The sequence below is a fragment of the Bemisia tabaci genome, chromosome 3 (genome assembly GCF_918797505.1).
Source record: "Bemisia tabaci chromosome 3, PGI_BMITA_v3".
NCBI classification, from domain to species: Eukaryota; Metazoa; Arthropoda; class Insecta; order Hemiptera; family Aleyrodidae; genus Bemisia; species Bemisia tabaci.
The window spans coordinates 38,299,336-38,321,630 of NC_092795.1; the positions used below are offsets into that span (position 1 = coordinate 38,299,336).

The following is a 22,295-nucleotide window of genomic DNA, read 5'->3' on the forward strand; positions in this document are numbered from 1 at the left end:
AGGGGATTAACTGACATGAAAAATATGAAAGAAGGTTTAGACAGGTCTTGAAGTATAACTGTGAAATTATTACCTACCTTCAAAAAGCTTGCTTTGAGTCAAAATATGAGTTGCAAGAGCTTAAATTGGGTCCATTTTTCAAAAAAAATATGAATAATTTATTAGATCTTAGTGCCATTTTACCGTGAAACCACAATGTTCTGGTATGAATTAGTTGTTGGTTCAATAATTGTATATCAATTGTGGTTCTTCCTTAACAAAGTTATCTAAAAATAAAGGGAATCCTTCTTAAACGCTTTCAATAACAACATTGCTACTTCAAGTGAAAGTGGAAGCTGAAACCATTAACACAACGAAACAATCAAAACTTTTTACGTTCAGTATTAAGCGTGCTGCAATTTTTTAAAAAATACTTTTGATCCAGCCTCACTAAATTTACGTCACATTAACACCGCAGTGCATTTTTTTAGCGTCATCATCTTAGCGGCTTCATGCATAGACCGTGAGGTTAATTTTTCATCGGTTTACTACTAGTTCATCGATTAATTTTGAACAGTGAACAATTTACACCTAAAAAGAAAATAATAATTCTATGAAAATATGGCTTCAGTGTGTGTTTGCTTGACTTCAAAACACACATACGCTTCCTCACCAGAGGCACTCGGTCACTGCGCTGTAGAGCAGCACTGATATGCCGTAATACTGGTAAAATTGTGTGCATCAAAATTACATTCAAGCACATTCGTGAGTCCCTCGAGAAAATTATCACTTCCATCAGGAGCATTGGAGCAACATTTAATTAGACTTGTATATGCCAAAAGAACCTATGCTACGCGCAAATCCTATGCACTTAGTTCCTTGTAGCATAAAGACGTCCAATTTTACCTAGTATTGCACGGAGGTTAAGGAATTTCGCATTGAATGAAATACCATCACTGCAAAGCATATTGCATATTTTTTGCGTTCAAACCGAGCATATCTTTCCTGGGCAGTGGGTGCAACTCAGCTTGATCTTGACTCAAAATCTCATACTTTCATAACAATAAAATTGTTTTTCAGGATAGATTTTTTTATATTGGGTACTTTTAAGCGGATTAATTTTGGCCAGCCATTGCAAATAAAGACGAAAGACAATGAAATTTGTATGGTTCGATCGTCATTCTTTTTGCGATAAACAGTGCTTTATCATTAATTTGTATTAGATTTATTTTCTCTTTTTCTTTCGTTTTTTCTCCTTTTATGAAATAAAGTATTGATGGGTCAGAAAAAGGAGGTATTTATTTAGTCGTGCCAAAAAATAAATGAATGTAAATAATGCCAAAGAGCAACATATTTGTGAGTGAATTGCTAGGGCGCGTCGCCAAGCGTATTGCTACAGCACCGCGCGGGCAAAAACAGTAAAGAACGCCTTCAACTTTTTTGACGCAACACCGACAGTCACTGAGTACGAATAGTTGTATCCCAACGTTGAGATCACAAACACGTTGCAAGGCCCGAGGTTTAGAGCAAGCTTCATGAAATCCGCTAAGTATTTTACACGTTACCTAAACAGAGTTACTTTCAGCGAGCCATGGGAAGGATGATTCCATGGTAAAATTGAGGCTTAGAGGTTTTTTTTTTTTATACAATTTCAGGAGTGAAAATTTTAATCAGGTGTTGAGAAGTTTAGAAAACACAATTACTTAAATCGATTTGGACTTTCCAAATGTTTTGTATGTTCTTCAATTAGAGAACAGAAAGCAGAACATATATTTTTGGTAGTTTGGTAAACATAATATTGGAACGTTCATGGAAAATGAAATCGGCAATCGAAGTGCGACTTTTTTCATTAGAATCAAGATTTCATTATTATTAAATTTTGAACACAAATATTTTTAGTTGGCACTAATTTTCATGTACATATAAGTGAAAATCTTGAACCTAAATACCTTTAATTACAAGAAAGATAATAATTCAGGGGCTCTGAACTTTGTAGTCGTAGTTACGAGTTACACATAGAGTGATGCTGTCTGCTCTCGATTCAAGAGCTTTGTCTTCTAAGTCTCGTAATTACGGAACTAATGGCCTCTGAACACGAAGTGGAGGATGCTTCAATGTATTTCGGAATCACAACTTTTAGGCCCAGAGTTTTTTCGTTCAGTCCACTCCAAATGTTGAGCATCTCATCACTGAAACATTATTAATATCATACCAAGAGCTAAGAAACAACACTGCTTAACTGACAAGTTTGGCAAAATTTGCCGCATTCCGCAGTATAAAATACGTAAAACTGACGATTTCCGTTTTTTCCAATTTTGTGGGGCAGCGCAGTATCGTAGTAATGGCACTGTAATTTTTGAAAAAAAAAATAAAAATCTAACCTCAAAATTATAAAAATGGCGAAGTTTCCTCTTCGTCTTGCAAAATTTTCAGTTTGCAGATAGGCGGTATCGGTACCTAGCCATAGATACAGTTTCCCATCATTCATAATTCCCTTTGTCTCACATCATCTAATGAAACACCTTGTTTGTTACAGGGAAATTTCCTCATCTTGTCTTTCGTCATCGGTGCGATCAGCGAAGAGGACTCGACGGAGCCAGCCTTCTCGGATCAAGACAACGCATACAGCAACGTGACAGTGGTAGTCCTCCCAGACCACGATCAGGACCTCAATTCAACCTCGGAGGACACAAAAACTCAAAAGCGGGGCATCTTCGGCGTGGGCTACGGTCTCGGCCAAGGCACCGGCTACTACGGACCCTCTGTCTACGCGCCGGCTGCCTACGGAATCCCCGGAGGCTATGGCCACACCTTGGGCGGCTACGCCGTCGGCCACGGAGTCAAGTTCAGCGGGATCCCCGGCGGGGTCTACAACCACGCTCCTGCCCCAGCTCCATTCTACGGCTTCAACTACGGCTACAAACTGGGTCAGCCTATCAGCCACGGGGTCGTCAAAGCCGTCACCATCCATCAGGAAGTCCCGGTCGCCGTCCCGCAGCCGTACCCAGTCCCGGTCGAGAAGAAAGTCCCGTACCCAGTCAAAGTCCCGTATGCAGTTCCAGTCGACCGACCATACCCAGTCCACGTCCCCAAACCATACCCAGTGACAGTCGAGAAACCAGTGCCGTACCCGGTGGAAAAGCCAGTCCCGTACCCGGTCAAAGTCCCCGTCAAAGTCCCAGTCTCACACCCGGTCCCGTACCCTGTGCCCAAGCCGTATCCAGTTCCCGTATCCAAACCTGTGCCCGTGCCATACCCACAGCCGGTGTATATAAAGAAGACAATCCCGGTGTATATCGGAGGTTCAGGTGGCGGACACTCGTATCCGTTACCGCCCAGTAGTAGCGGAAGTGTGTACCCACCTAGCAGTAGTGGGAGTATATATCCGCCTAGTAGTAGTAGTAGTAGTGGATGGTATCCACCTAGTAGTAGTGGGTGGTATCCACCGAGCAGCTCTGGGCATACACCACCCACCAAGTACCACAACCCGACCTACATTAATGCGATGGGTGGTTTTGCTAATACTGCAGGTGGGCTCGGTAAGTACGGAGGCATCTCTGCAGGGTCAGTGCCCTACGGACCCGTTGGAAGTTATTCAGAACACCCGGAAGTGGTCAGTACTTTGGACGGTGAACATAGCAGCAGCAGTGATACGAGTAGTCCCAACATCGGCGCTCCCGAGAACTACGAGAGTCCCAGTTACAGCGATGAGGCTCACATGACACAGATAAGTCGTTCCTGAAATACCACTATGCCTTTAACTTGTGGATATCGAGACAGACGGCAGATTGCAAATAATAGATTACAAAAGATAATGGGCTAATGTGCCTATTCTGTATCTCCAATTTTGCTGGAGATTTTATCTTCTTATAATTATGTTCCCTCACAGTTCACTTTAAGAATGTGAGCTTAAGAAATAGTATGAATTTTACCACCAACTTGAGGTCTAACGACTCTTCCTTCATTCAAGTCAATTAGATGGCATACTATTTCTTTATCTGAACGTCTTTTCTATGACCAACCTTTGAACTTACGATGGCCAAATTATATAAAATTACGAGGGATCTAGTTTATTGACAAATATGCATTTGTGGCTGTTAAAGAGGGTATATTAATTTAAGGTAGCGCACTATTTAGGAGTGCGATTTTCGCCCAATTGGACTAAAAAATCGAGATTTGAGTTTGCGACGGGAAAATAACTGTGGTATAATCATATTCATGAGATTGAAAAAACGCTTTGAATTTCAGTTCGAAAATGAGGTGTAAACTTAATGGATTTAAAAATATTGGATAGCTCTCAAAACTAGGGTTTATTACTGCAAAATTCACACTGTGTGTTTGTCATATAATTTGATTTGAACACATTCGGCGATTAATGTATACCGAAATTTATTCGCTTTCCCCGATACGATTTCGATCTTGGAGTTTTTGATGCTCAGGTATCTTACTTCCTAGATAGTTACATTTTGTTTCATTCTATTGTATGTGTATGCCTTACAAATTTAGATTCTTCAACAAATAATTTGTTTATTTACATCTCTTATTATATTAAGCATTCCTTAATACTGAGTGCAAAATAAGGTTTTTGGCATGATTGTACTACTCAATTTTCTCCATCAATAATTCTTCTGTACTATTCCCATTAATGCACTTTAAGACCTATATTATGATCGCAAGATTTGCAAGAACGTGATTTTTTGTGTCATTAGCGTTGAAAAAGGCATGTTTGCGCCTCAGACATTTTGCGTTTTGTATGTACTACAATTTATGGTAACTTATTAGGTTAAATTAATCAAACTTTTCATGCTCAGTCATCCTAGATTTAGTGCCAATATTAAATTATCTCAGTAATAAGTAATGTGATAAATCATTTTTTGCGAAGATTTAGCGGTTTCGTAAATTCATTTTTTGGTCAAGTAAAAGAACTTTTTTATGCGTATACACATAAACATATACACTTATGTTTATGAACGCGTCAGTGACTCATTGTGAAAACTTTGTGGTGGCAGCAAACCGCCATCCAGTCAGGGCTGGAGGCGGTGCGCCTTGCACTCGTCCCTTGTTGTATGGTGGTGGGTCACCGGCACAAACTATTGCACATTACAGGCAAATGAATTCTGCAATTTTGAAATGGTTTAAGGTTAAGTGCCATTTCTGCGATATAACCTCACCACAACTAACCTTTTTCACACTAATGAAATGTATTGTGCCAATTAACGCATAAACTCTACATTCTTAGGATTTAAAACCAAGAATATAATTGCGAGGAGACAAAATGGTAGAAAAATGTGGATCCATCTGAAATACACACCCTGGTAAAAATTGGCGGTAGGAGCTGCGTTTCAAAATACCACAGGAGTACTTATGGCCGACTAAAGAAGGCCATAGAAAATCATACAGCTGGTCGTAGAAAGCTGAGAAAATCATACGGCCGGGCTACACGAAGCGATAAAAAATTATGCAGCCGGGCTACAGTTCCTATCGCCGGGCTTTACACTTTATTGCTTGGCTGTTGCTTTATCGTCATCGGGTATAAAAGGCTAGAAGAAATTGTGTAGAAATTCGTGTGCTTTGTAAATCCTTAAGTTTGTACGGAATCACCTTAATATTTACAAAACACACATTATATTTTCCTTTAATACATATTTTTTCATAAATTAAAATGAGAATAATCCATACAGAGTGTGCAAACATTTCAAAATCATGAGTTGAAAAGCACTGACTCCGCGAGATTAAATATTAGAGCCTAATACAAAGCGGAGCGGCGACGCACTGGCGCCTACAAACCTAACAGGGATACTTCACGCATTGCGCAATGCGTGAAGTATTCCTGTTAGGTTTGTAGGCGCTTTCTGCCCGCCCGCCGCGCCGCAGCGTGCCACGGCGCCTGAAGCAACTATTTCACACCAGAGGTATTGCACAGTATCATACGAAATTGAAGGCGCTCCAACATATTAAGAATGCAGGCATCCTTCAAAAGTACGGAGCTTTCCTCGCAAATTAAATCAAGATACTACGGCTTCAAAAGAGAGCAGTAGTCCAAAAACTCACTAAGTCCTAGCATCCGTAATTAGTAACGTTTAGCATACACTTTTTCGCCTGGCTGTTGCTTAATCGCCATCGGCTTTAAAAGGCTATTAGAAATTAGGTAGCCGACTATAGAGGCTATTGGAGATCTTACAGCCGGCTTTAGGTCTATGGTATTTTGGAACACAGATTCTACTGTCAAAGTTTACCAGAGCATACAATAGAGTAATCGTTCATTTGTTTAATTTACTCGAAAATAATCGAAACCCTTAATTTAAACTTTGTATTTATAAACCAATTGAGTACCAACACTATTTATGTACCAATTAAGTAGTGCCTCTAAGTTTAATTGTGTTGTAAATAATTCGGTTTTATCTCTGTGCACTTGAGGAACGGCGCAAAGAATTATTATTGTTAAAGTTGCTGGTCTGTTGATAACTCACCCAAATATTATTTTATCTATCAGATTGACGGTTAACAATGAACAAACAAAGTTTAAAATCCTCTGCTGTTCGCTCTCTCTGATATTTAGGACATAGTTGAAAGTTACCACTTATTTGGATAAAAATACAAATTATTGTTAAGTTTTCTTCACATAAAAAAAGTTTTAACACACTACCGTCTTACTATCTGTCACGTCGATAACTTTCAAGTATGTTGTAAGATACAATAATTTTCGTCTGATTGTTAAAAAATCTCATCTAGTTGTTAGAATTTGGGGAATTTGTAATGTATAAAGGTCAAGTATGTGAGTCTCATTTTTTCTGGCCTCTACTTGTTTAAATTAAGCACTTGATCTAGTTTTTTGCGTGATTTTTAACCTTATGAATTTTATATGGATATTAAAGCGTGCACCTTTTAAATTGTGTTTCTTTCTTTTAAAATACAACTGGAGTTAATCGCAATACCAGTGGTAACTGATTGGGCAAATGGTAGAAAAAATATAGTAAAATAAACAATAAAGAAAAATCATTTAGCAGAGGCTCGTAAAGGAGGAACTTGCTCAACTTCTAACGATCATACAATGCAAAAGGTAGCCCAAACCGATTAACGCCGATTTGATTTTTTTTCTGACTCGGTCCTTTATTGGGCGAAGGTTAGTGGGACGAGGCACTTTCAACGTCTTTATATCCCCCTTGATTTATGATGGCTCTTGAGCTCGCTTTTTTTTCTCGGCTAAAGTGGGAGCACAAAAATCGTGCCAAAAAACAAAAATCACAGCTATCTATTCTCATCCATAACTCCTGTTTGATACAGAGTGGACTCAGCACCTAACATGTCAGAGAAGCTTTAATGGAACTGAAAATGCCCATAGATTGTTGAAATGTTCATAAAATCCAAAGGAGAGGCAGGGAGGGAAGAAAGGACACATTTTTCATGACGTAATTTCATGAAAAATGTCGGGTTTTATAAAGTTTGTAAAAAAAAAGACGAATCTCTATTATAAAAACTAAGAAGATGATACGAAGCAAAGTGTGACTTGATTTTTAAAGGAGAGTCGGGCATGAGTGACAAATGAGATGCGGTGCAAAGAAGGATAGGGTCCATTTGCATAGTTCGAAAGATGATGTAATTTACAAACGGCCCAAACTGGAGAAAATATTAAGAGTACATCCAAAACTATTCCAAAAATGATCTCTCTGCTGTATCACTTTTTTATTTCTTGTTTTCAAAATTAAAATTAGTTCATGGTTATTTACTGGTTTTCACCCACGATAAACCTTCAAACAATACCATAAAGTGCTCTAATGAGCATTTTATTTTGTCTTGTTCATTAAATTCCTATCAGCTAAATGCAAACTTTCCAGCAATGTGCATTAAATTAAATCCAGTACCGAGAACAATTTTGTCCAGGGTCATAAGATCGCTGATTGCGCCTCGCCAAAATGTCATGTAACTTAAAGGGCCCAAAAATCTTTAAAAATATTATCATGTATGGAGTGCTGTCATAAATTTTGAATGTCTTATAAACCAGTTTTCAAAGAGCATTTATATCAAAACTTTCTTCATACTCCCTTGTGTATGTAACCTCAGCATATCTTGATGAAGAAGACAGTCCTGGGAAAGGTCAGAGAGCTGCACTGTGACAAGTGTGACACATATTTGGATTAGATTTTATTCTCCTTTTGGCGTGCCTATTCATCTCCATTTACAAATAAATGCATTTGTTTATCACAAAGAACTGACCCGGTTTCATGATTTCTGAGAGTCCATATTTTGCTCAACTTATTGGATTTTTTTATTTTTTGGGGAGCCAAAGACTGAGCCTTTCAAGAGGAAGAATTTCAACATAGAAAAGAGGTCTCGTGGAAAGTACTCTCAATTCTATTTTATTTTTTGTCAGATAAGTGATAAATTAAAAGATTTACAATTTAAGACTTTCAAAAGCATACTCCGTAAGAATTTCAATCCATATTGAAATTCTTGATCATGTAAGATGAGCTATGTTTTTGAGAGAAAATATAAAACCAAGACTTTAAATATACGGCTGGACAGCAGTCTATCGTCTGAAAAGCAAACTTTGATAATCCAAAGGGGGGTTGGCGCTCCAAAATACGCACTAAGCACGAGCCAATTCGGTGACGAGCGATCGAGAGGGTTGTTGCATTGCTGGGCGCGCGTTCGGCTCAAAGTTCACTTCCAAGGACGTTAGGTGTCGTGACGGGTCTTCTCAGCCCCGGCCGCGACCGATGCGCGACGGCAGTGGAAGATTGTAAACTTGGCTCTCTCACGGTCTCGTGCGGAGAAATGTGTCAAGAGCAATGACCACGCGCGCCTCGCCAGTTACGCATACGCACGTGTATGACGCGCTGCAGATGAATTACCTCCTAGGATAACTCATGTAGAAGAGAGGAAGTTTGGGCACGAATGGAGATGTTTCATGTGGTAGGAATTTGCGATTTGACTGTAGATTCTTCTGTAAAAGTTCGCGAGAAACACGATGGTGCCACTGGTTTTCTTTGAAATCAACTCCAAAGCTCAAAAAAGCTCTCATATTGAGGCCAAAACTGTGGGGATATCCCACGCTATCCTGAGACTCCACCTCTACATAAAAAAAAATTCTCCATGCAAAGATAGGGAGCAAATACATTAGCAGGGTTGCCGTGTTTCCAGTTTTTGAGTCCCCAAATAAAGTGGCAGCCCTGTCAATGTATTTGCTCCCTATCTTTGCATGGAGAGTTTGTCTTGATGTAGAGGTGGACTCTCAGTATAGCGTGGGAGATCCCCTCCATTTTGGCCTCGACTTGAGAGCTTTTTTTTAAGCTTGGGATTTCAGAGAAAACCAGTGGTACCATCGTGTTTCTCGCGACGTTTTACATAAGAATCAACAGTCAAATCGCAAATTTCTCACACGTGCAACATCTCCATTGGCTTTAGAAATATGGCAACAGCTCCAATACTCCTTTAAGTTCTAGGAGCGGAAATTCGCAGAAAAAAAAGTAACTAAGATCTTGCGTTAATTTGGGAAGTGAGACACGAAGTAACACAAGCGCTTGGTTGATTTTTTGTGTTAGGTGTCCCTGTGTCGAATGAGCAAAGTCTTTGAGTTGAAAATCTGCGACTTCGTTAAAATTTAGTTGCCACCCGCTAGGAACGAACGTGGATCACATCGACGGTAATCCAATTCACCAGCCACTCGCAAGTTACTGAGAATGGAGAGGGAAACAAGAGTGCATGAGCTCGACAGGACAGTTTCTTTATGATACGATGTCTCATAGTAACTTACGGTTTGGGTTGATTTGACACAAAATTGTGTTGAGCAACCAGTCGGTTGGGTTGATCTGACTCAAAAAAGGAACAAAAGTTAACACAGAGCAACACCAAACACTGAAATTTTCAACTGTGTTATTGCTTTCAAAATAGACATGTAGAGGAATGTGCGATCTTGATTACTGTGTCGTCACGTACGTTTACTTAAGATGGCACTGTACCTTCTTGAAGAACGGTTAGAGAATCATTCAGTAGATAATTTCTGGATTTTAGTACTTTTCATATTCCCCCAATCATCAATTCACGCTATAGGGCATAAGTATTCGTGCGCAAAATTTGACCAAGACGTACTTTAAATATAACTCGCAAGGTAGGTCTCCGATGCGCATGAGAAATGCATTTTTTTTTCGTTTTCCGATCTGCGGTATTCATTTGGGATGCACATTTTAAAGTTATGTCCGAATGTTTCTCGGTCGAAGTTTGTGTGCGAATACGTGGTGGACTTCTCCGTGATTTGACATCAGAAGATTTTTGAGAATTTTGAGTGGTATTGGTGGTTGTGTTGTAATGTATGCCCGAGCAGAGTGGCATCTTGGTGTACCTTACATGCTAGGTAAAATGTTTAACGCAATCACTGCACTGAGAAAAATCGTATTTGAGCATTTAGTTCATTTTTTAAAGGCTGGTCAAAATATCAGTTATCTTTTGGAACTTCGTTCTCTCGGTAGTCCACGGTTGACGCAAATCCACCGCATGGGGACATTCGATGACAATCTATATTTCTCATAATTTTGCCTTCATATTTAGGTGGTTTTTGACTGCATTGTTGAATTATACTTACTATAATACTAATTAAGAGTGCAACAAAATAAGAAAAATAATCATTGGTTTGATAAAATTAGACATATCTATACTTTTTACCAATAAAACTCTGCCTTTTAATACATTTTTTGGTCACTTCGAATTGAATCCGGCGGTATATGAGGCACACAGTACAAGATGTCTATCCTTGGGTCATGGTAATTGCCAGTAGTGACAAATGTTCAAAACAGGCGTTTTTTACTTGGGACAAGTCTTTTAAACAGATGTCATTAAAGGTATTGCAACAAGTAAGTCTTCGAGGTATCATCTTGACTCAACAAGTGCTCCAGTTTTTTTTCAAGCCGGATTGCAAACCAGTTTCAAAGGATAGATGTTTCGAGTCTACTTGTACTTTGACAATTAAATAAACAGAGCTGTTTGGATGGGCCCCGAATAAGTTGGAAGAATGTAAATGTCTTCACAGTTGAGCAATGAGCAACTCGAGTTGGCGCCTCTTGCGGCAGAGTCCTGAAACTGGAGCATGCCCTTACGTCCATTGCAAGTGTGCTGGAGAGAGGAAGCAATCGGTTGTGTCACTACTAAAAAAAATTCGCCCGAATTAAATTAAACATCGCCGCCAAATTTGGGTGGCATTTTAACGAGCGTCCGTTTTTTGCCTTTTAATCGTGCTTCAAACGGTCCTTTTCATTGGGGAGAAAAAAAATTGCCGTGACTTGCCATGGGTGCCAAATCACTAAAAGGTTCTAAAACTACGTGTTTCAGTGTTTTGATAAAATCACTGTAGAAGACAAAAAAATAATCATAAAAATATACCAAATACTACTTAAATATTTTTCTTTAAAACTTTTTTGAAGGTGTGTATTTTTACGTTCCGTGTGATTTTTATAAGGATCTAGATAACTATAATTTGTCATACTTTCACCGATTATGCTGAGTAAGTTGTCCCATAGAAAAATAGTTAAATGGAGAAAATTGAGAAAAGATTTTGTGATAATCTTTAATAGGAATATTTTTAAATATACATCGAAAACTAAATCTATTTCTTAATTTTTTCTCGTGTTCAGCAGGACTGATAAATAAGTAAGGCATACTTTGATTTCTTAACTCCTCAGTGGTCATTTGATGCCTTCGAAGTAAATGACCCGCCATAATTTTTCAATTTATTCAGAAGCACGCTGCGCTTGATAAATAGCGTCGTAAGATATGGAACTGGCTTAAGTTGTTTTAAGCTGCATGATAACATTCTACCCATTTCTTTCAGTGGCTTGTCGTGCTTTGCGGTGTATCGATTGATCTGCCATTTAAACCTATGAAAAAAGATCGATAAACAGAGAGTTCGCAATGAACACTTTAATAATCGATTCTGTACCACAGCCTTAAATGGGAAAATAACGATGATCGATCATTTACGCCTCGCCTTTGATTTCAGTCAGTGACGTTACGCCGGAATGATCAAAGGAGTCCCTCCTCCTAATGCGTTGCTCAACCATGCCGTTCTCAATATCAAATTTCTTGGTGAATTTCTTGTCATGATCGCTAAAATATACATTGATTATGAAACTTCAATCAAAAGAACCTGCCAAACAGAAGCTCTTATTTTGTGTTGCCGCTTCTTGATTTTGAAACTGAGTCATATGCGCTATCTTTTACCCGGTAATCTCACCGCGGGATTTGTAAGTTGTGCGCTAGAAACAAGACAAATACATGAAATTGTATAGGTAATAAACCGTAAAGGATCTTCATTACTGATATCGATGGTGAAACTATAGAAACTCATCTCTTGTTTGGTGATGTTGCACATTTTATTTCTTGGAGAACCACCAATTATCGTTCATGCATAAAATATTGATCGATTTCCCTCCCTGCCCCCGGTTTTCAGAGTATTATTAGGCACAAGAAGACGCCAAGTAATTGTCCTTCTAAAAAATATGATATTACGATGAGTGTCAGGAATCTGTTCATCAAGATTAGACAGACAGTGGTGCGGTAATTAAAGGGGGCTTTCTAGGAGTTGCAAAAGAGGAAGGTTTCTGCTATCATCTTGCGCATTCGTTTACTCTCCCATAGATCAACTCTTTGTACACACCCCTATCAGAAACTATCATACTGAAAGCTTCGAAACTTCTAAACTGCTGCAGTATAGGCAAAAATACGAAGGTGCAAGTGGAAAAGCACTAATGCACAAAGCTTTTACCTGAAAAGTTCATATCCCGAAGAATTTGAAAATTTTCATTTAAAATGGATCATTAGATGGTTCTTTTTTGTACGCTTGTATTGTATTAAAAACGTTCACAGTCGAGGCACCTCTCCAAGATTGTTCAGATAGAATTGGAGAAAAAATGGATAGTAAGTGTTTAAGCCAATTAGGCTTCAACCCATATCTCCGTGATGACGGAGACATCTTATTAATGCATTGTCTAATTCATGTGCCTCATGTAATTGCCTACCTATGCTGGGACCTAAATAAAGTAATATCTTTGTTATTTTAAAGGTTATTCCTCAATTCCTCGACTACCCAACCTGAGGGCGTAACTACACTCGACAGTGAACCCTATCTTCCATACAATGCAATGCTTTTCCAGGCTCATCTCAATATGTAGTCACGCCCTCATGTCAGCCCAACGACGAATTACTTTATAGTTCCAATTGTTTTTAAATGTAAGCAAAGGTAAGGAACTAATCGGAATCGTACACAAGTACTTGAATTTCAGAAAATATATAATTGAATTGCCAAGCATCGGGAAAGTTTCTCCTCTAGCCGACAAACTTAAGGAGCAAACTCGGCAACACCGTTCTCGAAACTTAGATTCACGCCATCCAATGCAAAGGAGTCAGGTCCAAAAAAATCCAAAACAAACGATTTGGCAACTTTTCACGGTGCTCTGATTTCCCGCGATGACCACTCGGCTCTCGGCGGCAACCCCGCGGTCCGTTCTCACGAGCCCCCGTCGGGAAGGGGGGGCTAGGAAAGGGCTTTCGCAACCCTCGCCCTCGGCCGCTAATGAATTAATTGCCCCCCGAGCTTTTGCCCGTATAAATACTCACCGGCCCCCGGATCGGATCATAGTTCGCCTACTCCTTCGCTACCACCATGATCTGCTCTAAGGTAATTCAGTGTTTACTTGCAAATCCGAGATTCGTGCCCCCGCTTCGGTTGTGTTGTGTCGTGACTCCGGCTTGTGCCCTGTGGATTAAGCGCTAAGCGCTCTTCTCTTGTGGTCTTTCTTCTCTACACCCAACGCTTCGAACAAGAACTTGACTAGCTCACTCTACGATTGCATATCGTGGCTTATTCTAACCTACCTACCGTAGTTTTTTGCTGAGTGACCTTTTAATTGGGATAAATGATGGTGAAACGAGGGGTGCTGATAACGAAAGTTTCAACTTTTTAGAGCCCAGGAGACTAACAACTTGACTAGATCACTCTTCAATTTCATCTCGTAGCTTATTCCAACTTACCTATCATAGGTTTCTGTTTCGTGGTTCTTCAATTGGAATAAATGATAGTGAAACGAGGTGTGCTGATAACGAAAGTATCCAATTTTTAGAAACCAATAGACGAAGAATTTGAGTAGATCACTCTTGGATCTCATCTCGTGGCTTATTCCAACTTACCTACCATAGTTTTATGTTAAATGATAGTGAAAAGAGGGGTGCCGATGACAAAAGTATTCAATTTTTAGGAACCAAAAACCAACAACTTGACTAGATCACTTTTAAATTCCATTTCGTTCTTTTCGTAACTAAACTATTATCGTATTTTGTTTCGTGGCTCTTTAATCAAACAAAATTAATGGTGAAGTAACGAATGCTACTGAGATTGAATGTTGTGTCGTACTGTGTTTTTCTGGACATTTCTGCGAGATTAAAGATACTAGTGATCAAAATTGCCATTTTTCTTGTCTGTTAATATTCTCATGGGGAGATAATCGTAAAGGAATTTCCAAGTGATGCGGTAATTAACACATCGTGGTTTTCCGGGAAAAATCATTTAAAGTCCGAAAAAGCCTTTTGACTTTTTTAAAACTAACGCATTTTTAACTAAATTTGAGCATATAAATAAGTTACTTCATGCTTATCTTTAAATTAGAAATACTTTTGGTCAAATCATATTTAAATTTACTGAATTTTTTTTGTTCTCTTTTTTGAAAAAAAGTAGACTTAACTTTTTCGTTCAACCGGCAATCAGTCGCAATTTATTCATTTTTCTTTATTTATTTCACAAAATGCGTGAAAAAGGGACAGAAATACAGCTGCTTTCAATGTTTTTTGGCCTTTGAGCCATTTAAATATCAAATTTTCATCCCTGAGGTCTCATTAATCTATGAACCTCAAAAGCTCCTCTTTTAAACATATCGAGTAATTTCCTGCTGAAGTAGCCGAAAAACCTCTGCCAACTGCCTCTGACGTATCAGATACCTACTGCATACAAACGTTCTTTGAGTAAACTTAACAAAAAATTCTCATGACCCATGATAAGTTCTCTGTTTGTGATTGCAAAAATGAATATTTTTATTTTTATCACAGTGCCTTTGCCCCCTCTCGACGAATAAGGTTCATGCGACGCTCGTAGTGTAACAACCGCGCTAAAAGCCTCTCTTTAAATATGATTTTTCCAATGAATCAACCATGAAAAGAAGACAATTTTACAGAATATTGTACCTTTACAAATTCTCAGATTTCCTCCTCACGCACCAAGTAAAGTTGGACCGAAGTAAGCAGAAAGAAAGAAAAAAAAACATTTTTCGGTGATCGGGGGGGGGGGGGGGGGGGGTAGGAATAGTTTTGACCCAACACGGTCCAACGCTGCCATGCTAAGGAAGAACGCCATATGAACATTTGAGAGTTGCCAAATTCCCTCCGATAAAATGTTACTTTTTGAGGAAAGTTATGAATATTTTTCCTTGAAATTTTCAGAAACTTTAGGTGAAATTCCAAACAACATTTTCTGAAAAATTGGAAGAAAACTATTCATAAATTTACCAGGTAATTCGTGTTTAATAAATAGAAATTTGGCAATGCCTGAAGATTCATACGGCGTTCTTCCTTAGCACGGCAGAACGGGTCTGCAGTGAACTAGAGATGCGGCAGGATACTGATGATACGTGTAACAATGGGGTAATAGCGCACGAAAATCACGAGAAAAAATGTATTTCAATTCAGTTCTTAACACAGCTTTTGCACACTTCAAATCAGGCATTTTCAAATGTACCACGCTTGCCAGCACTTTTTTCATTATTTTTCAGAAATTTGGATTTCTCGGAGAGAGACGAAAGAGAGCCTAACCTTAGCATACCCAAAATCTTGCAAAGTGTTTCTCTTGAATGATGTTGAGTGTTGTCATGTGTTTGTTCTACCTTTATTTCTGCATGTCGCAGAAATGAAACGATGAAAATCATACCGTGAGAAAGATGTGCAAAAGTTTGCAAGATTATTTGTTTATAATTCGATTTCACTTTCTAGCATCTCTCTTTGGGAGGACCTGCTTAACAAAAGCTAAGAAATAAGCAATCACAGACGCGGTTTTAAAAATGTGCGAGTTGTAGTGCGCTGGTTTTGCGTTAAAGAGTCAATTTGAGAAAAACCTATCATGTTCAACGTGAATTTTGCACAGTTTTACGTATGAAACATCTACGGGATACCTTAAGAGCTTTTACAGCTCCAGCTCAACCGCTGGGTACCTTTCTCTTCGATATATGATTTTAAAGAGGTAATCTTAAGGGTGGCCTTCTCTCTTCGAGCTCTACTTTCAGTCTCATGTCTAAAAATCTGTCATGTATTTTCTTCTTTCATACATTTTTGGCGGGACAGCAATTTTATTAGACATGCACTTTATCAAATATGATTCCATTTCACTTGCGAGAGCGATTCGAAAAGCGATCGACCAACTATTGATTTTCAAATTTTGAAACATTTTCGAGAATGCATAAAAGTTACAACACACTGCAGTCTGTCACATATGAGAATACAAAATTTCATTAGGCAATACAAGTTTTGTAAAAACTGAATTTCAGTGATTCCTATAGCCTTCTTTGCGTCCGGATGCACATTTCCTAAGTTTTTAAGAAGGCTATAAGAACCTTAATTCATAAAGATTTATTTTATGAATATTGATTTCCTGATTATTGGTGCTGAATGGCGCACAATAGGGAATACTTGAGGTTTTCTTGAGAAATTTTGCATCTTTTTTAGAGAAACAGCTTTATTTCTCAATAATTTGTTAAAAAACAAAGACGATGGAAACAATAGCCCTCGCCCTGATTTACTAATTACCCAGCTATTTTATCTTGCCTTTTTTAAAGTAAAGATTTCCAACTTTGATGCATTCATACTTACAATGCCACCTAAGTTGGGAGAAAAATGTTTCAACTCCTATTAGTTTTGCGTTTGCGTTTTTTTGTCTTCCAGAAAACATCAAAAGTGAATGCTACTTTCCCTGAAAATAATTTGAAAAAAAAATCACAAATTGACTCTGAGCATTCTTGAATTCAAGCCGCAAAAAGGCACCATTGAGTAAATCAATATCCTCTGAATGTCATGCTGTAAAGTAGATTTTTAACTTTTAAAAAATCAAGAATAAAGTGCTCATTTAAATGTGTAGGAGGTGAAAAATCACTAAAATCCAGTTTTTAATCGAGCTGATTTTTAGATCTTTCCACTTACGCAGAAATTTTTAATAAAAAGAGTGACTGTTTTAAAAAAAAAAACAAAAAAAAAAAAAAAAATGAACTATGAATAGAACAGTCGGAAGTTCAGCATCGAGGTTTGCTGTTTAATGACCGACAACTGTCCAACGTTTTTTGATTGCCCCTTTTTCCTCACTTCACCTTCAAATCAATGCAAAAGATATCCATGAAGTCAGCCTTAAATTCACGAACTTACCTGTCCCAAGCTTCTTACCGCAGTTCGTTCGTGCCTTCAGATGCTGCAATGCTAACCGCAGTGCCAAGGCAACTTTTCAATTAACCCAATAAAACGCTCTTAGCAGGGTCCGAGCACGTAGCCATCACAGCTCATAATAACCCTCTACGTGCACCGAAATTGGGCAATTTCCCGTTTTATGGCAACGTTGGAGGTCATACAATGACCCTTGTTGTCAGCTTGCTCCAGCATCCCACGTCTCCGGTCGATAATTAGGTGTTTGGTGCTAGGTTCACAGTCTCGGTGGTCCAAGGTTGCGTCACAGCTCAATTTTGGGTGAAGAAATATTGCATTCCTACCTGTACCTAGCCAGTTGCTAGATTTCCATGAAACACGCTCAGTTTACGGTTACTCACACGGGAAGTTTCATGCATTTTGACAATCAAGATTGCCATCCGGTCGTGGTTTTAGTTGAGTTTGTCGCACAAAATAATGCGAGAAGGAATTTTTCAAATCAGGTTTGGCATCGTGGAACAGCGTGGCGAAATTTATGGTTCCAAGACGGGAGTAAATCCATAATGATTGGGAGCACTCGGGTTATTTGCAGTTAAATTTTACGATCAAGACCAGTCGTATGCAAGAGTGACCCTCGATTTGATTTAGACTAGGGTAGACGGAGGTCAAAACATCGTGCTTTGGTCTTTTCGCGGAGAAATGGAGCTGACATAACCGCTGACCCGTTTTCTGGGTGAAACTTTCTGGACTAATAGCCTCTGATATCTGCGAGATTCTGCTGTAAAATAGCTCGTGAAATATCTCATTGATACTAATATCAATATCAGTTCTTTAGTTTACCAGATCGTTCCAAAATCGTTCTTAGGAAAAAAGTTTTTTTGCCGCACAATGTAAGATTGGTTCTGGACAATTTTTCTCCTGCACCTAAGAGATTTTTTATATCTTATATGTTCATATGTTCTTCCAATTATTTACATTGAATTCAAAAGATACGTCTACATTTTTACAAATTGCATGTGAAAAGCATAAAACTCTTTTTTGGCAATTGCTTTTTTTTGTAAGAACTCCTATCTAGGATCAGAACCCCTCGTACCCTGAGTCAAAGTATGGATTCACTTTATGAAAGTGATTTACAATGATTGTGCGATTTCACAAACTTGGTTTACTAACGGTTACTTAAATAACTGGTCATCAAAGCTTATGGGTGTTACCCATGACCGTGTGGAGACAGAAGGCTCATCGGTTGTACAAATAATTATTTTATTCATGCCACACCTAAATGGACCGCGTTTAACAGAAAGGAACCGAGTCGCATCAGCTATTGCCAAATTTAACTGAGCAATTTAATTTCTTACGTGAGAACGTTTGTGGGGATCCCTTTGAAAATTTAAAAAAATTTACCTCTTACCATGGAGAAAATTCACTGAAATTTCCACGAAAATCCGCACAACCGTTTTCATGTATAAAATTAAATTGCCCAGTTAAATGGCAATAGTTGATGTGGCTTTGGTTCCTTTCTTTGAAACGCGGTCCAACTTATAAAGTCCATCGTTTAGTTAAAGTTTTACTCTAATTTTTCCCTCGTATCTTTGAGTATAGAACTAACAAAAATTTAATCTTGTTTCAGACCTTGCTTACTGCTCTGGCGCTAGCCAGCTTTGTCTACGCAGAAGACAAAACCACAACTAAGGAGGCCGAAAAAGATGGCAAGAAGCAAGACAAGCGAGGTCTCTTCGGCTTAGGCTACGGATACGACTCCTACTCCGGCTACGGACTCGGCTACGGCCACGACTCCTTCGACTCCTTCGGACACGGACTAGGCAGCTACGGAAGCTACGGCAGCTACGGCTCCGGATACGGTCACGGTCACGTATCTCACGTCACAACCACCCTCACCAAGGAAGTTGCCGTCCCGGTTCCAGTCCCCCAACCCTATCCCGTCCACGTCGAGAAACACGTCCCAGTTCCCGTCCCCGTCAAGGTCGCCGTCCCCGTCGACAGGCCGTACCCCGTCCACGTACCCAAACCCTACCCAGTAGCCGTCGAGAAGCCAGTACCCTACCCCGTTGAGAAGCCGGTGCCTTACCCAGTTCACGTTCCGGTCAAGGTGCCCGTCGCTCACCCGGTGCCATACCCAGTGCCCAAGCCCTACCCAGTCGCCGTTGAGAAGCACGTGCCAGTCCCATACCCGCAACCAGTCTACATTGAGAAGTCTCACGGTTACGGACACGGCTACGGACACGGCAGCTACGGAAGTTACGGCAGCTACGGCCACGGAGACTTCTCCGGCCTGAGCCTGCATGGTGGTTACTCGTCCTATCATTGATCTCGCTTGTTTATTGTCTTCCTCTCTTCCTTCTTAGCTTTTAAGGTCTTTTGTAAATCAAAAATTAAATATAGGGTCCTTTTTGTACAAACTTTCTAAATATTTAGTTGATTTTTTTTTCCTCAGTCGCAGAGTGACCCTCCTATTTCTGGATCAAACGGGATCTAGATTCTATGAGAATACAAAGTATTTTTTGGTAGGTTTCAATTGGACCACGTCCAGCAGAAAGGAGCCAAATCACATCCGCTATTGCCAAATTTTACTAGGCAATTTAATTTTTTTTACACGAGAACGGTTGTGCGAATTCCTTTGGAAGTGCTCAGGAATTTGCTTTGCACTATGGAGAAAATTCACTGAAACGTGCACGAAAATCCGCACAACGGTTTTCATGTAAAAATAAAATTTCCCAATTAAATTTGGCAATGGCTGATGTGGGTTGGTTCCTTTCTGTTAAACGCGGTTCATTTTATCTTCGATGGGAGGAGAAACATCCAAAATTATTTAAAAGGAGGTGATAGGAATGCACAATTATTCGATTGAAAGAAGGACAAGATTTAATCCGCTATCCTTCGGCAGAAAGTCGTCAAAATTGTTTTATAAAAAACCTAGATTATTTTTACCACGAAGAGCAACTCAGTATAAGAAAATCTGTCATATAGACGCTGTTGTTCCTCCCCACCATAGGAGGACAGTGAACATGAACAAGTTTTTTTTTAGTCTCTACGTTCTTACCTTTTCGTTCAAGTCTCTTGACAGGTGTACTTTTTGAATACACCACAGATTATAATGCGATGCTTGAAATATATCGAAGAATAAGTTTGCTCTGTAAACAGAATTTAAAAGCTTTGGGCTTTCAAAATATTTCTAATTTCTACGTTCTTACTATTTCGTTCAAGTATTTTTAACGATGGCCCTTTTTTACGAATTCCACTAGTTTTGAGATCAATGACATAACTAACAAAAAATAAGCATATGAGCGTTTGTAAATATGTTGTAAGGAATGCGATAAAAATAGTCACAGTCATTTGATATCAGTTGAGTGAATATTATTGAATTCAAATAAGAGTAATTAAAATCGGAGAAAACATAATTAATTAACATATTTGCTTACAATCTAGGTACACATTAGGTGTCTTAAATGCACGGCACACTTTTTTTTAAGGGAAGCGAACGGAAACAGGCATGAAAACGTGGTTTGTTGTCTTTTCAGTTCCTTGTAATTAATTTTAAACTAACAAAAATGTCATCTCTTTCGGCCAAAAATCGTCTGAGTTACAGAATCCATAAAATAACATGTCACATTGACTCCTCGAGACTAAATTAAAAAACAGTAATATAATTTTTTTAAAAAAAATATTAAAAATAAAATAAATTTAAATGAAAATAAAATAAAAAATGGTTTAATTTTCGAAAGGAAAAGACACACAGAATGAATTCTGCAAAATATACCATTTACATTAAATGGTGTTTCGATAGAACTGGAGAATATTATTTTCAAGAAACAGTCAAATACAAATGAAATATTGATCCGTCACAAGTACAACAGAGCTCATGCAGATTGATTTTAATTCATACATGTAGGATATAGGATTTTAGATTCACACGAAACCACATTTTGATACCGTCTTCCATTTACCTCCCCTTAAAGCCTGTGCTGTATTTTTGGACACCTTTTATACACAAATTAACAATTCAGGAAATACTTCAAATTTCCTCGGATGAAAAAGGATGGTGCTGGCTCTTAGACTTTAGGCAGAATGATATATGGTCACAGGCAGGAAACTCGCCTCTTATCACTTACCGCTATAATTTTACCTTCAATATTATTTAGTGAGTCAAATTATGCATAAATGACACTTACTTAAAACTACCGGACATTTGATTCTTTTTAATTAATTTCCTGGAATCCATCTAAACTAAGAATCTAAAGATCACTTTCATTTTCTCTTCAAAGCAAGTGTGATCGGAACTCAAGTAATCAATGGACGAGAGCTTTTAATTGAATTATTTGTCCTTTTTAGTCGATTCGAAACAAGCATCTAAACTCACCAAATTGAATAGGAAGTACTGTGGATTATGAGACGACCAATTTAATCGCATGGATTTAGCAAGATGACCGGCGCATGCAGCACATTTGAGACTAGAATTGAGTTAATAAATGTAAAATATTTTCCTGTCATCGTTTATTAAAATCAACGGTTGTAAACGACTTTCAGCAGGTTTCATCACAGCTTGAAAAGATAAAATAGCTTCCAAAGATTCCTAAGGTACCACATTTATTTATTTTTTAATACATGAGCGTCCCAGCATTTTCTTGACGCCAAGAAATACGTTTTACGGACGGAGTGTACGGTATTTCACTAATTATGAGGGGAAAATGTATTTTATACTGATATTATATATTTATTTTTAAAAGCATGAATTTAGTAGGAATAAAATAAAAGTCATAGAAGAAGCAGTGAGAGTTGTGATAGGATATATTTAGGCCCAACACAACTGAACTATAATGCAGTGGCCGTTCTTTGTCAATTTAAATGAAAAATTTGGCACTCTT

At 38.5% G+C, this 22,295-nt stretch overlaps 1 protein-coding gene across 1 annotated transcript; it reads left to right on the forward strand.

Moving 5' to 3' along the window:
- The first annotated feature begins 1,255 nt into the window (after nucleotides 1–1,255).
- On the forward strand, nucleotides 1,256–19,841 carry LOC109038955 (uncharacterized). Its single transcript, XM_072297581.1, has 3 exons — nucleotides 1,256–1,273; nucleotides 2,447–3,718; nucleotides 19,043–19,841. Exons 1-3 carry the CDS (start codon nucleotides 1,256–1,258, stop codon nucleotides 19,739–19,741), a joined length of 1,989 nt encoding a protein of 662 aa, XP_072153682.1. The 3' UTR covers nucleotides 19,742–19,841.
- Nucleotides 19,842–22,295: the final 2,454 nt, after the last annotated feature.